Source organism: Magallana gigas, chromosome 10 (genome assembly GCF_963853765.1).
Source record: "Magallana gigas chromosome 10, xbMagGiga1.1, whole genome shotgun sequence".
Classification (NCBI taxonomy): Eukaryota; Metazoa; Mollusca; class Bivalvia; order Ostreida; family Ostreidae; genus Magallana; species Magallana gigas.
In genome coordinates, this window is record NC_088862.1 from 15,209,239 (window position 1) to 15,225,546 (window position 16,308).

Below are 16,308 nucleotides of genomic sequence, written 5' to 3' on the forward strand. Positions count from 1 at the left end.
AAACAAAACGATATTCTCAATATTCTCTGGAACATGGATAGTAATATGAGCACCAGATTTCCACTGAGTCTGTAAAATAAAAAAAAAAAGAATACTTCAATATTAATGATTTTCGTGAAAAATAAAATTACATTAGAATAACATACTTGACAGTTATATATGTATATGTTATGTTCGACAAATCACAACGGGAATATTCCATTTAATAAGTTCTGCTTAGATTTCCTGATCTGAATTAGCCAATGCGAATAACAATTAAATGATTTGTATAATTTTAAAGCTCATTCAATTCAAATAAAGCATGTTAGGATATTATGCAGTGAATACTTTTAAGGAAGATGTCCGGCCATATTGTAGAAACATGTAATATGTGGACCAAAAATGTGAACATTATTTTAATTTTTCTTGGCAAAAATTTAACAAAACTGTTGTTAAAATAATTTTAAAAAACCCAAATGATATGATGTTTTAAATGCTGTTCTGTACGCAAAATGAGCACACAAGACAGTACAAATTTTAACAACGCCTTTGAATCACAAAGAACTGCGCAGATACAGGCTTAAACTGATTATCTTAAAATTTAAAAAAATAAAATTATTTATCAGAGGAGGTCATTGGTGTCTACTCTTCAACCATTTGTTGAGGAAAAGGTTGAACCACAGTGGTGGGTCAAATTTTTACATTGGAATCTTTATAGAAAAATCTTTTTAAAAAACCATTTGGTCAGAAAAGCAATAACTTGTGCGGAAGAAACATCAGGTAGTGTAGATTCAAATTTGTTCAAATCCTATGGAGAAGGGTGGGGCAACAATAGAAGGTGGCAACACTTTACATAGGCTATAGAGAAAAATATAAAAAAAATTCTCTAAAAATATTCCAAAGAAAAGCTGTAACTTGATTAAAGAGCATCCTCAGATGTAGATCGAAGTTTGTAAAAATCTTGATTTGCGGGAATAGGGTGAGGCCACATTGGGGGAATTTTTTTCTCCAAAAACGCCAATGTCATAATACTATTACATGATGCTACTTATTTGCAAGCATCTTGACCTAATGTCAATCCTCAATCGTTTAGACTGTGGCCCCTTTGACAATTCGTGGGTCCCACAAGGGTTTCAAACTTTGATGTAGATTTATATACATTTACATAAGGAATTGTTCAAAATAATTGCAATGCTCAATAGTAATATAACTATGAAATCATCCTGTTAGTTGCAATAGGCGCCCAATGTTTAACTTAAGAATGTCTGGAAAAACAATCAAAACTCTTTCCATACAGGATCTATTCTACTATATTGTCAATATATTATTTTTTTATTTGACTCCAAAAAACTGATTTTAAAATGGCTAGTGTTGCACAGGCGAGCGATGTGGCCCATAGGTCTGTTACGTTTTGGCCCGTTTTTGGCATATAAGTTCAAGAAATGTTTATACATATTTGCACAGTACATTGAAATTAATGTCAAAACATGACTGGTCCATATGCATATTTGGTCCACATACGTACAAGATTGCTGAATATCTTCCTTAAAATATCTTAATGCAAAAAATCATTATAATAGTAAAAAGATCAAATGTCCACCCCCCCCCCTAAGTATTGTACTACACGAACATGAAAAGATTGTGGCTTACTATAATGCAAAACGTAACGCACCTCACTGAATTTGATCGCAAATCCGGATTCTGTGAATCTGTATCCATGTTTTCTGTCTTTTGACGATTCTTTCTAACCAAGTCATAGCATGTTTGATCTAAAATTTAAAACAAATTAAAGTGAAAATATTAAAGGTGAATAATTGAACAGCAAAAATGTACGTAATTTACAATAGATCAATTTTTATGTCGAACAATAGCTAGGCATTGTCGTGCTGAAATATTTATTTCCCAATCCTTAGACCTTTTGTTCAGCCATTTTTACATGTAAACAAACTGTACCACTTCACTTTACGGGGGTGACGATGTTGCTTAGAAAATCCTATTTGAGGCAAGTAAAGAGACGATATCAGTAGTTAGTTGTAAGAAAAATTTAATGGTTCTAATTGTTTTTACATAATTTGCGTATATATAAGGTTAATCAGTCCAGAAATAGTGCACGTTGTTGTGCGCAATAGATACACAATTTTTTCAGTGGGTCGTCCATCCGTTTTTTTTTCATACCGGGAGCTAGAGACCTGCAGCTATGTTTATTATATATAACACAACAGTAATATAATCAATATGCATGTACGATGACTATTGTACTTATGCACATGCATATACAAGTATATGTACAATGTTTGTAAAATACCAGCATAAAATAACATATAACGTACACAGTGAACAATGCACCCCTGCGAATGTTTTCTTAATCATTGCTAAGTACGTAATAAATCCAGAGGTGCTGGAATGAAAGTTCACGAGACTTCACCAAATTTTGTTCAGTTCCTGAGAAATTTCGAGCGGAAGTATTAGTGTTTTGATAATATTCTCAAAATACGTAAGTACTGGTCGTTTTTCATAACTTATCCTACTTTGATTTATGTTAAGACATGAAAATCTATAAAGATACATGTCTTATTTCATCATTTAAAGATTACTATTACTACACGATGATATTTAGAACAGAGTTATCGTTCGTGTTCAACCACTCTACACGTGGTTGAAAGTATAAACATTGGGTTGCCTAATAAAATCATAGCCATGTTTAAAGCTTTTGGCATGCAATACCATGCTTTTAAAAAAAAGAATGAATGTCTGTTTTATATGAAAACTTAGTTTATCGAGATATTTTAAAGGAACATTCTGCATTAAATATTATAGTCTGTTTTACTATTGTTTCTTATGCTAGGTCAGGCGCGGATAAAAAATTAATCCTATAAGGAGGGTCGCTATACTTAGCATGTTAATTGTTGCAATAGCAGAAAAAACGTATGATTTCTATTCTTTGTGATATTTAATTCTAGAACTCATTTTTTCTACCAATTAATGAAGATAAATTTTAAAATCAATAGGCTCTAGATTTTATATTTGACTACAAGACTAGTACCTATAGATTCTAGGAAATAGACTATAAACACGAGGCACGAATTTTACTGCGAAACTGAAAGGGTCAAATAAAACTACGTATTAGAAATTTAAATGACAACAACATTCGCAGGGGTGAATGTTTACATTCAATTTGATGCTTAACTGGAATAGAATAGAACCAGTGCATGGACATGGATTAAATAAATATCAAAAGTACGTACTAAACAGACATCTCGTAACCATACACTTAGGCATAAAGTCTTTTGAACGCCTGACAATGTACGAACACATCCGAGTCGAATGCTCAGAACCATGAAATTCAAATGAAAGCTGTTTTCACTGAGAAATCAGCGCTGGCAGTAAGGATTTTGTCACTTATACAAGGCAGGTGATGAAACCAAATACTAATACCATTGTAAAATGAGTGTTTGAAAATATGAGCATGGTATAAGTAAAGAAAGATTTTTTTAAGTGTGCAAAAGACTTGAAAAAATAATTATGCATTTCCAAAAGCAATTAGAAAAACCGTAGTATTTTTGTAGTTACCCATGATGCATTTCAACTCAGAAATGTCATTCAGCCGATTGGTCAGTTTGTGGATTACGTCAGTGTCTCATTTAGTATGTAAATTAATTCCTACGCCACTTTCAATAGTTTCCCGACCTATTTAAAATGGATAGGTTTCCATTTTTCGTCAACAGGGCAAAACTGTTATTGTATGTAAATTAGTCATAATCGAAATTTAGAACAAACTTGCTGCAAAGAGATATGACAACGCTAATGCTTCTTTGGTATTGTAAACAGAAAAAAACTTTAAGTCAGTTGGTTAGAAATGAAATGTGGTGATAACAAACAGTGTTCAGATTTGAAATTTCAAAGGAAAAATACAAAACAGAAGCTGAGCAAACACGGCCCTCTAAAAAAATATAGGTAGGATCAGGCGCCATGTAGACGTGATCATCCTCTGCTGACCCTAATCAGGTTTTTCTTCAAAACTACGTACTGTTTTTGAAATTGTTTGATCTTTTGGTTGATCTTTACTTCTTGCCAAGTTCATGGGGATTAATCTCATAAACTGTAGGTTTACAGCAAAACTTGCATACGATAAAATGATGCATTTGATGTATATGCATTCGGATTTGTCACAAAAATTACCAATAAATGAATTTCAAATTTTTGCACTGTCAATATACTCTACGTTTGGATTATATCACAAAAAGAATATTATATCCTGTTTGGGTGATTGGTCTCAACCTGCTATTTTAAAGTGAAAGTAAACATTTCAAATCTTTATAATTTGTTGGATTTATATCTCGTCGAGGCAAGAAACAAACGTTTTATTCCAATAGGAAGTTTGAAGGATATCCAAGTTCAAGGCTGAAGCGGACAGATTAAATTCATTCCATTTTAATCAAAACAAGCAGCCAAAACTTTGGGCATAAATTTTTCGAATTAGTAGAGTGGAACGTCCATAAGTATCAAAAAATCTCGCCAACATTTGTAACCGAGATTTAATTCTTGCTTATCACAGCAAATGTGTAACTTTGTAACTCTATCAAAAATTTGGGATGTCAACCCCAATTTTCCCCAATCTGAAAAACAAGAGGCCCAGGGGCCACATTGCTCACCTGAGCAACAATTGCCTTAATTCTGATCAAATTAGCATTACAGTATCAAATATTTTGACAACTAAGTACAGTAGATCTTGCGAAAGAAAATAATGAAAATCTGCCAATTTTTAAACACCTCTTTTTTTGGTAAATACCAAGCCCCTTTTGTTGTTGTACCTGTCAGAAGATTTTCTCTATTCCTATATACCCTCCTCCATTTCGTGGCCCCACTTTTCTCTATGGAATCATGGTTTCATCAAACTTAAATCTGCATAACCTGTGCTTTCACAATAAGTACTGAGTTTAGGACCGAAAACTTTCCCAGAATATTTTTAAAGATTTTCCCTAAATATTCCTATGTAAAAATTCAAACCGCCATCACGGCCCCGCCCCACCATTAGGGACTGTGATTTTGCAAACTTGAATTTACACTACCCAAGGATGCCTATACACAAGTTTAAGCTTTTCTGGCCAAATAGTCTTTATAAAAAAAGATTTTTAAAGATTTTCTCTATATATTCCTATGTAAAAATTCATCCCCCATTGTGGCCTTACCCTACCTCTGAACTATTATTTTAACAAACTTGAATCTATACGATCTGGGGGTGCTTTCACTCAAATTTGGGCTTTCCTGGCCTAATAATTTTGAGAAAAAGATTTTTAAAGATTTTCTCTATATGTAAAAATTTATCCCCCATTGTAGCCCCGCCCTACTCCCAGGGACCATGATTTGAACAAACTTGAATCTACACTACCTGAAGATGCTTCCATTGTAATTTGGGCTTTCCTGGCCTAATAGTTTTTGAGAAGATTTTAAAAGATGTTCTCTATATATTCCCATGTAAAACTTGATCTTCCAATTGTGGCCCCTCCCTACCCCCAGGGACTATGATTTGAACAAACTTGAATCTACACTACCTGAGGATGCTTCCATTTTAATTTGAACTTTCCTGACATGATAGTTTTTGAAGAGAAGATTTATAAAGATTTTCTTTATATATTACTATGGAAAACTTGATCCCCCATTGTAGCCCCGCCGTACCCCCAGGGACCCTGATTTGAACAAACTTGAAGCTACAATACCTGAAGATGCTTCCATTTTAATTTGAGCTTTTCTGGTCTAAGAGTTTTTGAGAAGAAAATTTAAAAAGATTTTCTCTATATATTCCTATGTAAAACTTGATCCCCTATTGTGACCCCATCCTACCCACGGGGACCATGATTTGAACAAATTTGGATCTACACTACCTGAGGATGCTTCCATTTCAATTTGAGCTTTCCTGGCCTAATAGTTTTTGAGAAGAAGATTTTAAAAAAATTTCTCTATATATTCCTATGTAAAACTTGATCCCCTATTGTGACCCCGCCCTACCCAGAGGATCCATGATTTAAACAAACTTGAATCTAGACTACCTGAGGATGCTTCCATTTTAATTTGAGCTTTCCTGGCCTGATAGTTTTTGAGAAGAAGATTTTAAAAGATTTTCTCTATATATTCCCCTGTAAAACTTGATTCCCATATTGTGGCCCCACCCTACCCCCAGGGACTATGATTTGAACAAACTTGAATCTACACTACCTGAGGATGCTTCCATTTTAATTTAACTTTCCTGGCCTGATAGTTTTTGAGAAGAAGATTTTTAAAGATTTGCTCTATATATTCCTATGTTAAACATGATCCCCCTTTTGTGGACCAATCCTACCCCTGGGGACCATGATTTGAACAAATTTGAATGTACACGACCTGAGGATACTTCCACTTTAATTTGAGCTTTTCTTGCCTAATAGTTTTTGAGAAGAAGATTTTAAAAGATTTTCTCTATATATTCATATGTAAAACATGATCTTCCAATTGTGGCCCCACCCTACCCCCAGGGACTATGATTTGAACAAACTTGAATCTACACTACCTAAGGATGCTTCCATTTTAATATGAGCTTTTCTGATCTAATAGTTTTTGAGAAGAAGATTTTTAAAGATTTTCTCTATATATTCCTGTGTAAAAGATAAGCCCCCTTTTGTGGCCCAATCCTACCCCCGGGGACCATGATTTGAACACATTTAAATCTACACGACCTGAGGATGCTTTCATTTTAATTTGAGCTTTTCTTGCCTTATAGTTTTTGAGAAGAAGATTTTAAAGATTTTCTCGATATATTCCTATGTAAAACTTGATCCCCCTATTGTGGCCTCACCCTACCCCCAGGGACCATGATTTGAACAAACCTGAATCTACACTACCTGAGGATGCTTCCATTTTAATTTGAGCTTTCCTGGCCTAATAGTTTTTGAGAAGAAGATTTTCAAAGATTTTCTCTATATATTCCTATGTAAAACTTGATTCCCCTATTGTGGCCCCACCCTACCCCCAGGGACTATGATTTGAACAAACTAGAATCTACACTACTTGAGGATGCTTCCATTTTAATTTGAGCTTTTCTGGCCTAATAGTTTTTGAGAAGAAGATTTTAAAAGATTTTCTCTATATATTCCCATGTAAAACTTGATTCCCGTATTGTGGCCCCATCCTACCCCCAGGGACTATGATTTGAACAAACTTGAATCTACACTACCTAAGGAAGCCTCCACTTTATTTTGAGCTTTGCTGGCCGAATTGTTTTTTAAGAAGAAGATTTTTAAAGATTTTCTCTATATCTTCCTATGTACAAATCCATTCCCCCATTGTGGCCCCGCCATACCATCAGGGACTATCATTTGAACAAACTTGAATCTACACTACCTGAGGATGCCTCCATTTTAATTTGAGCTTTTCTGGCTTAATAGTTTTTGTGAAGATTTTAAAAGATTTTCTCTATATATTCCTATGTAAAATATGATCCCCCTAATGTGGCCCACCCTACCCCCAGGGACCATGATTTGAACAAACTTGAATCTACACTATCTGTGGAAGCTTCCACTTTATTTTGAGCTTTTCTGGCCTAATAGTTTTTGAGAAGAAGATTTTTAATGATTTTCTCTATATATTCCTATGTAAAACTTGATCCCCCTCTTGTGTCCCCACCCTACACCGGGGGACCATGATTTGAACAAACTTGAATCTACACTATATGAGGATGCTTCCACTTTAATTTATGCTATCCTGGCCTAATAGTTTTTGAGAAGAAGATTTTTAATGATTTTCTCTATATATTCCCATGTAAAACTTGATCTTCCAATTGTGGCCCCTTCCCTACCCCGAGGGACTATGATTTGAACAAACTTGAATCTACACTACCTAAGGATGCTTCCATTTTAATTTGAGCTTTTCTTTCCTGATAGTTTTTGAGAAGAAGATTTTTAAAGATCGTCTCTATATATTCCTATGTAAAACTTGATCCCCCTCTTGTGGCCCCTCCCTACCCTTGGGGACCATGATTTGAACAAACTTATATCTACACTACCTGAGGGGGCCTTCACACAAGTTTAAGCTTTTCAGGCCTAATAGTTTTTGAGAAGAAGATTTTTGAAAAATACCAACTAATTTTCAATAATTCTCAATTATCTCCCCTTTAAAGTTAGTGACCCTTCATTTGAACAAACTTGAATCCCCTTGACCTAGTGGTGCTTTGTGCTAAATCTGGTTGAACTCTGCCCAGTGGTTCTTGAGAAGAAGATGAAAATGTGAAAAGTTTACAACGACGCCAACGTCGACAACGCCGACAACGGCGACAGCGACAGACAACGGACAAATTGTTATCAGAAAAGCTCACTTGAGCCTTTGGCTCAGGTGAGCTAAAAACTGATTCTCGAAACTCACCTTCTTTTTCTATTGTCGCTTTTCGAACTTAAGCTGAAACTCGGGTACGAACTCTGATAAGCCGAGTTAAACATGAACATGCATGGCATCGACTAATTGACTAAACTGACATAATTTGAACATTTACGTGCACCAGAGTTTAACTTTAATGTCGGATTCGAACTCTTTCAACTTGGCGTCAATAGGCAGAGGAGATGCATTTTAGTTTAAAAATTGCCCCATTTAGTGTTGATTTATTTTGGCCGATTCTGTGAAATTTCAAAGTACATGTAATATTATTTTTAAATATTTAAGTAATGCATATTAATAAATAAGGTTTGCAATTTTAAATCCTGATTTTATGAGATTTTTGGACAGCGTTTATGAATTTGTTCTGTTGATAAAGTAACGAGCTGCGTATGAAATAAAAGGAGTTCATTTTTCAGAAGTTTTTGCTAAGCATACCGTAAACATTGTTAAGTACAACAATTTCAATGCACCTTTTGCTTTAAAACCACAGGGTTTATTTGCTTACTTTTTGAACTGATTTAAGAAAAAAGTACAAAGGAGTCAGCAGCTGTAGTAAAATGTCGACACTCCTTGTGAACTTTGTTTTTACCGATGAAATCGTATAGCGACAACAGAAAAATAATATAAGGAACGGCTTGATGATTTTAATCAGATTGGAACTTTCCTCAACAAAGTAAGTTTTGTTATGAAAAATTTGATTTGCTTACACAAATCGTCAAAATAATGCTTTTAATTATATGATGTATTTTACAACAAATTGTAGCTAAATTACTGAACTTTAAAATATGTGTAAGTGTGTTTTTGCTAGAAATAGGAGAAACTGTGAAACTAATTGATGGATCTAGAATTTGAAGTTAGAGTGCGCCAATTTTAAGTAGGATGTATTGGATCCGCCTTGAGGCCCCCAAATGGGTCCATAGTAAAGCCCCTATAAGGAACCCAGGGGCGAAGCCCCTGGAAGCTTCTGGGTTTTAGAGATTATGTAGGGTAATAATTGGGTCCTTTTATGATTTTTGTAATAAATTTCTTTCTTGTGATTATACTTTAAAAGTAGTGAAAATTATTTGCAATTTTCAAAGGTTTGTAGATTTAACCTGCATGCAGTAATTTCATCAAAACAATAGTTTACGAAATGCAAATGAATTACGTTTTTCTGTCTGTTTATACGTTAACGATAGATTTTGTTGATAAATAGATATTCACATCTGTAAACTATAATCTACATTCGTAAACTATAATTAAGATTTGTTCACCATAGTTTCACAAATTATGAAACTATATTAACATGCCATATAAAGGAGATATAATAAATTAAAAATTGATTTTAAGAAAATAAACATTTGCGACATTTTACTGTGATCAAAGTTATTCATGTATAATGTATGTATTATATATGCCCTGAATTTTCCACAGAATTCGATATCCTAATTTGCATGTATGTCTAAATAGTGCATTTTCCACATGTTGAAATAGCATGCACCGCTTATCGGTGGCCGTGTTTACTTTTAAAACTTACATTTATAGGCCTCTGCCGAATTGTAAATTGCTGGACATGGCGGGTCATGCGTTGTACAATCTGCATTATCATTTTCTTGTATGACTCGTCCCATGACATTGTACTCTGTACAATAACCTAAAGTAACAAAAGAATTGCCATCTAAATATTCAATAATGAAAGTAGACACGTAGCGTTTTGATTGAACGCAAGTATTTTCAACATACATGTAAATATATTTTGAAACTTCTTCACAAAGGTCAATATATAAATAAATATACAATATATTATATACAATAAATATATAAATATACAATATATAAAGGACAATATAGTTTGAAAATTCTGAACCTGTAGGCTTATTGGGTGTGAAAAAAGGACATCAATCAGCCAAACTCGTCCATGAAATTTACTAGGACCCGACACTCTCAACCAAACTTCACGACATGTTTTTCTTTGATTTACTTTGATAAATAATTGAATATATACATAGTAATATAGGAAAGAGTGTTTCGGCGGTTTTTTTAAGAACGGGTATTTGCCCGAAGGCCCGCCTCTTCAGGGGTCCACCTTAGTAATGTACTCTTGTGGTAAACGTGACCTAATGATCATATCGCCTATGCTTTTATCCTTGCTATAGGCTATAATTGGTTCCGATGTAAAGATATCTTTGCTTCTCGTGTCTGTTTTCATTTCGTTCCAATATTTTAAGATGCGTTTTTTTTAATCCTTTGATTCTCGTATTATATTTTGTGACCATAACTAATTTATTTTGGAGTTTCGATTTGCTGTTATTTTTATACAGGATCTCATTTCTGTCTGCTCCAGTAATGCTTGTAATAATAGGGTCAATTTCTGTATCAGAGTAGCCTCTCTTTGACAGGTGTTTCTTAAACAGGTCGGGGAAACTATTTTCTGTGAGGTCGGAATAAATTTACATACTAAATGAGGCATAGACGTAATTTTCAAACTGACCAATTAGCTGAATGACATTCCTGGGTTGAAATTCATCATGGGTTAATACAAAAAATTACACGTTTAAAAAATGCTACTTTTTCTAATTGCTTATGGAAAGGTATATTTCATTTTTTCAAGCATTTTGTACACTTAAAATAATATTTACATCATCATCTTCTATTTCCATGCTCACATTTACAAACTCTCACTTTACAATGGTAAAAATTTTAGTTCATCAACTGCATTGTATAAGTATATTTGTTGACAAAAGCCTTACTGCCAGCGCTGATTTTTTAGTGAAGAGAGATTTCACGTGATTTCATTGTCCTAAACATTCGACTCGGAGGTGTTCGTACAATCAGGCATTCAAAACCTCATGTGGCCTTTTAAAGCCTAAGTGTTTATGGTTACGAGATGTGTGTTTGATGCGTAGTCTTGATATTAATCCATGTATTCTTTTAGACAATACTTACAGTTAGTGTATGCATCTATTCAGACTTATGGCATTCCATTAGAGCGAGTATATACAGAGATGACACATACTACTTATATATGCATGTACATATGTACAATGATCAATGTACATGCGTATTGATTATTACTACTGTGTTATATAAAAGTCATACAAAAATAAACATGTATCAAAATGAATTCATTTTTAAATTCTAGTCAACAAATAGCACTACAACAGCGAAAAACACAAAATTTACGAAAATCAAATACTGGAATATGACTTGTGAAGACTTTATGAGAGGTATTTTAACGTACTATTTAGCATGGAAGTCGGCAATGTTTGTTAATGTGAGCACGACAAATATTAATGAGTACCTAATCTTTGCATTTTTTAGAAAGAAATTGAAAAATTTTATAAATTGACGTTCCCACAGTCATTTGAAATCAACTCGTAAATTAGTCTAAACCACGTGTTTATTGTAAAAAACGTAAACATGTAGTAAATCACATGTGTTGCTTTTTATTCACTGATTGGACAGTTGTTCGCGGTACTCATCGCTCTGCGCAATGACAACAATATCCATATAAGGTAGTTTCCCCGACCTGTTAAAGTCTTGCAGAATTACATTGAGAGCTGTAGTGTCATTGGTATTTCTCACATGTCTTATACATTCACCCTTAACAAAACCTTTAAATACCGCTGGGTTGTGAGAGCTTTCTCTGTGTAAATACTGAAAATTGTTTGTTGGTTTTATGTATGCTTTGATATCTAGTTTGTTGAGTTCTTGGAATTGTCTTCCTTTATACACTATTGTGTATAAAAAGTTCACTGAATCAACAGAGATTTCAAAAGTGAATTTTAAATGCGGGTGGCATCGATTGCCAAGTTCAAAGAACTCAAGAATCTCAGTCTTAGACCCATTAAAAATGATGAAACCATCATCTCTAGATCTGCCGTGAAACCACAGGTGCTTGAAAACAGGATCGACACCCCCCTCCCTCCCCGATTATAGACCCCGGGACTTTATTCTTATTTTTTTTTTATTAAATTATCCTTTTATGACATATTTCTAATCTAATTTATATAATCATTGCCTCAAATTACCTAAAACAAATATTTTTAAAAAATCAGACCCTCTACATATATAATACAAGAAGGTTGCTAACTTCGTCCATCTAGAACCAACGGAAGTATTAGGGTTTATCGCAAGGAAGATAATTTGTAACATAATTTTTTTCTTTTTTCTCTTATGTCTTCCATTGTAATACACTCAGTAGGAGTGCCTTCTTTTAGATTTTCCAGTTCACAAGACGATAAAAAAGTTTTCGCGGCTTGATAAGAACTCATATTTCTTATGAATTGTACTTTTTTCGAGTTTGCCATGCAATTACATAAATCTCTCGGAGTTGTCTTCCTTGCGATAAAACCTCACTTCCTTTGGTTCTAGATAGATCGGTTCAAAACTTGCAACTTGTCGGTGAAAATTGTCTTATTTACCTAATAAATGTATTTACACGGGCATGACATGCAGATATTCAGTGAAGGGAATTATTGGGCTAAGACATTAGGTCACCGTTTTTACTGGTAGATGTAGTTTGATAGTACATTTCAACAAATATTCATCGGCAGTGCCTCTCGGCTGGCAGACGAAGTTAGCAACCTTCTCGTATTATATGTACAGAGGGTCTTCTGATTTTCAAAATATTTGTTTTATGTAATTTTGGGCAATGGATGAATAAATAAGATTAGAAATATGTCATAAAGGATAATTTACGATAAATGAAAAATAAAGTCCCGGGAGTCTATATATTGGGGCGGGGGTCGATCCTGTCCTCATGCACCTGTGCCGTGAAACAAGACTTTATAAGCATATTGAAACTGGGCCATGATTGATTGGGTTATCTGGAACTTTTAAATATCAGATATCTCCGGTGAAACTGTTAAACACATTGCACATCCGATGATTTGTTTGTAATATTTTCCATTAAATTCAAAATAATTTTTTTCGAGTTTGCATTTTACAAGAAAGAGGAGATCGGAGACATCGGGATAAGGTAAATCTGATACGTCTCTTTGGTTATTTTTGTAGGCTTCATCAACTGCGCTTAATAATTCATCGAACTCCATGTTCGTATACATACTTGTTACATCATAAGTGATCAGTAAAATCTGCGTAGGTAAGCGTAAAGTTTCGATTTTATTGATAAAGTAGGTTAAAGTTCAATATATTTTTTTTTCTTAATTCAGTTTAGCTGGAATGAAACAATCCAACATATTTTAAAAAAGATTTTAACACCAAAGATATCAGGATATGTTCATAGAATAAAACAAAACATTGAATTTGAGTAATTTAATATGATATGATTAAGCATTATTCTAAGGAAAATAATTTTTTCTTTCAACAAGGCAAATAGTGTCCGGAGAAAGCTTATCATAAAAATTCGCGTCCAGAAAGTCCAAACGCATAGAAAAATTAACTGGTAATGTTTGTATTTCTGTGTACTATATTTTATTATTTTAACTGAGTATATAGCTTACCAAATATGGTTCGATTGAGTGCACACACTTCCAAAGTAGCATTCATCCAGGCATTGATCACACAATGGTATTGAAAGCGATGATCCCCTTTGCTTCTTATAGTATGTAAACAGTTGTTGTCTATGGATTCACACTTCATACTTTTGGCGGCATTTTCCCATGATGACAAATCTGATGGGCATCGCGTAACAATTCTTACTGTCATGGCTGACTCTTCACAAGAAGTCAACGCTAACACCTTTTGATAAATAAGATATGTACATGTACAATTAACCGTATTCTTTCTCTGTATAGACAGTAGTTGTGTGTATGATAAAGCTTGAGATTTGCCCCAAACAAGTGAATAAAATCAGTGCTTTTACAAAATATCTTCTCCATGAAATAAATCATATCTTAAACATACATGCCTTCTCCCTCAGTATTGTGCCAAAGTGAACTCAAGAATCAATATTTGACGAAATTGTAAATTTCTGGACTTTTAAGTTTTCGATTAATTTTTTAATTTGTTTAATCTCACAAATTCAAAATTATTTGATTAAATTTTGAAATTAATACAGTTTTTTTGTTAAAACTAACACGCACGTAGCATCGTTCCGAAATTAGTTACCGTTAGTAGAAATTGACAAGCAATGAAAATGGAAACTTTTAATTTCATTGAACCTAGAAAGGGGAATGGCACTAATTTTACAAAGCCTTACATTCCTCATCCAAGGATGGAGACGGGTTGCCAGTTCTCTGTTCAAAAATTTTATAAATTAAAATTTTATCTTAGTGTATCTTCAGTCTGCGTCAACGTTGATCCCCCCTTCCCCATTTGTACATGTACTTGTACAGAAATCATCCTGTTGCAAAAAAAAAACTACAACAAATTAAAATTGTCAACTGACATTTGGACATTTACCTCAGCGTTCATGTATATGTTCATCATAAACAGTAGTAACACGATCGTTGCCATGTCTTCCATCATTTTACTGGGGCAATAAAGTGTTAAAAGCTGAAAATATTGAAAATAATCTTTACTAATTAAATTATTTTACAAAAGAGATACCCAATGTATAGTCATATGCATCTAAACTTGATTAAGTTAGTTTACTCTTTATTAACCACGAAGCGTAATTAAACTGTTTCATGCAACCCAATTTCATGTTCAATTAAAATATTCAACATTATCGAATAGGAGATAAACAATATGATTGAAATCAAAATTAGATTTTTGATCCCCTCCAACATATTTGTTGTCGCTAAAAAGGGTTTTAAGACATCCTTTACATGGTTATGTCTTTGTGAAGGGTTATCGAATTCGTCGCAGCATATAAAATCCATTCTTACAGCTTTGCAATTATTGATTTAATAAAATACTGAATTTCAAACAAATTGAAGCATTAGATTACGTGACCATATAAAATGATATATATTTACAGTAATTTTAATGTTTACTAATAAAACTGTCGACAAAAGGCAGTTTCCCTTTCAAAGGGGCGTTTCGTTTACTTTGAATAGCAATAGTGGGGAATTGAAATATGTTTATCGTGTGGACTTATAAGGAACACATTCCATGTGTTGTATATGACAAGTAATACATGGATACAAAAAGTATTACCGTGTGAACCTGCTTTTAGACCTTTATAAAAATGTTTTATTTTTATTTACATGTAACCACTGATTATTCAATAAATTCAGGAAAACTAGAACATCAACAAGTAAATGTATTGAGCTCTGTATCTATAAAATGTAATGAGGCGATATTTTTTGTCGTGATTACATCAAGAGAATACATTGCATCATAGTATTAAAAGGGTACTGTTATTAAAGAGATCTGTTTATTTTTATTAAAGAAATCTGTTTATTTTTATTAAAGAAAGCTGTTCATTAGTTTTTAATAAAAGTGACAGTACCCATAAAACTCAACCAAACACGAGAGTAGACCCCAACTAAACCCTCTGTTTACTTTCGGGGTTTTCTTGGGTTTAAGTCGTGTTTTTTGAAAAATTGTGTCCATGGGGTTTTTCATTTGGTCCATTTTGGGGTTTTCTTTGGGTTTACATTTACATTTTGGGTTTTCATTTAGCGACCACTTTATGCAATAAAGTGTGCCGAATCAGACCCAGCATTAACAGATATTCTTACTACCTGTAACTCCTGTCCCTTGCATATTCCATATTCACCTGTAGGGTCTGCTTTCAGATATATACTTCTGATCGTAGTGTAGCGGATAGTGGATGGAATATTTCACTTGTGGATACAAGCATCAAATTTTGCATGAAGGTTCCTTGAACATTACTTGATCAAAAAATATCGTTGGCCATTCAAGTTTTGGTCATTTTCAAAATGGCCGCCTCTTATTTCAAACTGGCGTCTTTTTTCATAATGTTTTCATGATATTTTAAATATTTCTGGGTAATGTTTTTATTTTCTGTGAAATTATGAAGAAGAATTTGTTGTATGATATAATTTGATTTTCATTTCACATATTCACCTGTAGGGT

The 16,308-nt window shown here is 33.5% G+C and overlaps 1 protein-coding gene across 1 annotated transcript; it reads right to left on the bottom strand.

Annotated features, from left to right (window-relative positions):
* Positions 1-1,234: 1,234 nt before the first annotated feature.
* LOC136269593 (uncharacterized) lies at positions 1,235-14,979 on the bottom strand. Its single transcript, XM_066072628.1, has 5 exons — positions 14,725-14,979; positions 13,824-14,061; positions 9,896-10,012; positions 1,652-1,748; positions 1,235-1,244 (listed from the first exon to the last, which is right to left on the bottom strand). Exons 1-5 carry the CDS (start codon positions 14,788-14,790, stop codon positions 1,235-1,237), a joined length of 528 nt encoding a protein of 175 aa, XP_065928700.1. The 5' UTR covers positions 14,791-14,979.
* Positions 14,980-16,308: the final 1,329 nt, after the last annotated feature.

What these genes read in the sequence shown, in the direction of transcription:
- LOC136269593 (XM_066072628.1), bottom strand. Translation starts at nt 14,790, where the DNA reads ATGATGGAAGACATGGCAACGATCGTGTTACTACTGTTTATGATGAAC. An exon ending in ACATATACATGAACGCTGAG is followed by an intron (nt 14,062 to 14,724) that starts GTAAATGTCCAA and finishes ATTTATCAAAAG; the next exon opens with GTGTTAGCGTTGACTTCTTG. An exon ending in ACTCAATCGAACCATATTTG is followed by an intron (nt 10,013 to 13,823) that starts GTAAGCTATATA and finishes TTGTTACTTTAG; the next exon opens with GTTATTGTACAGAGTACAAT.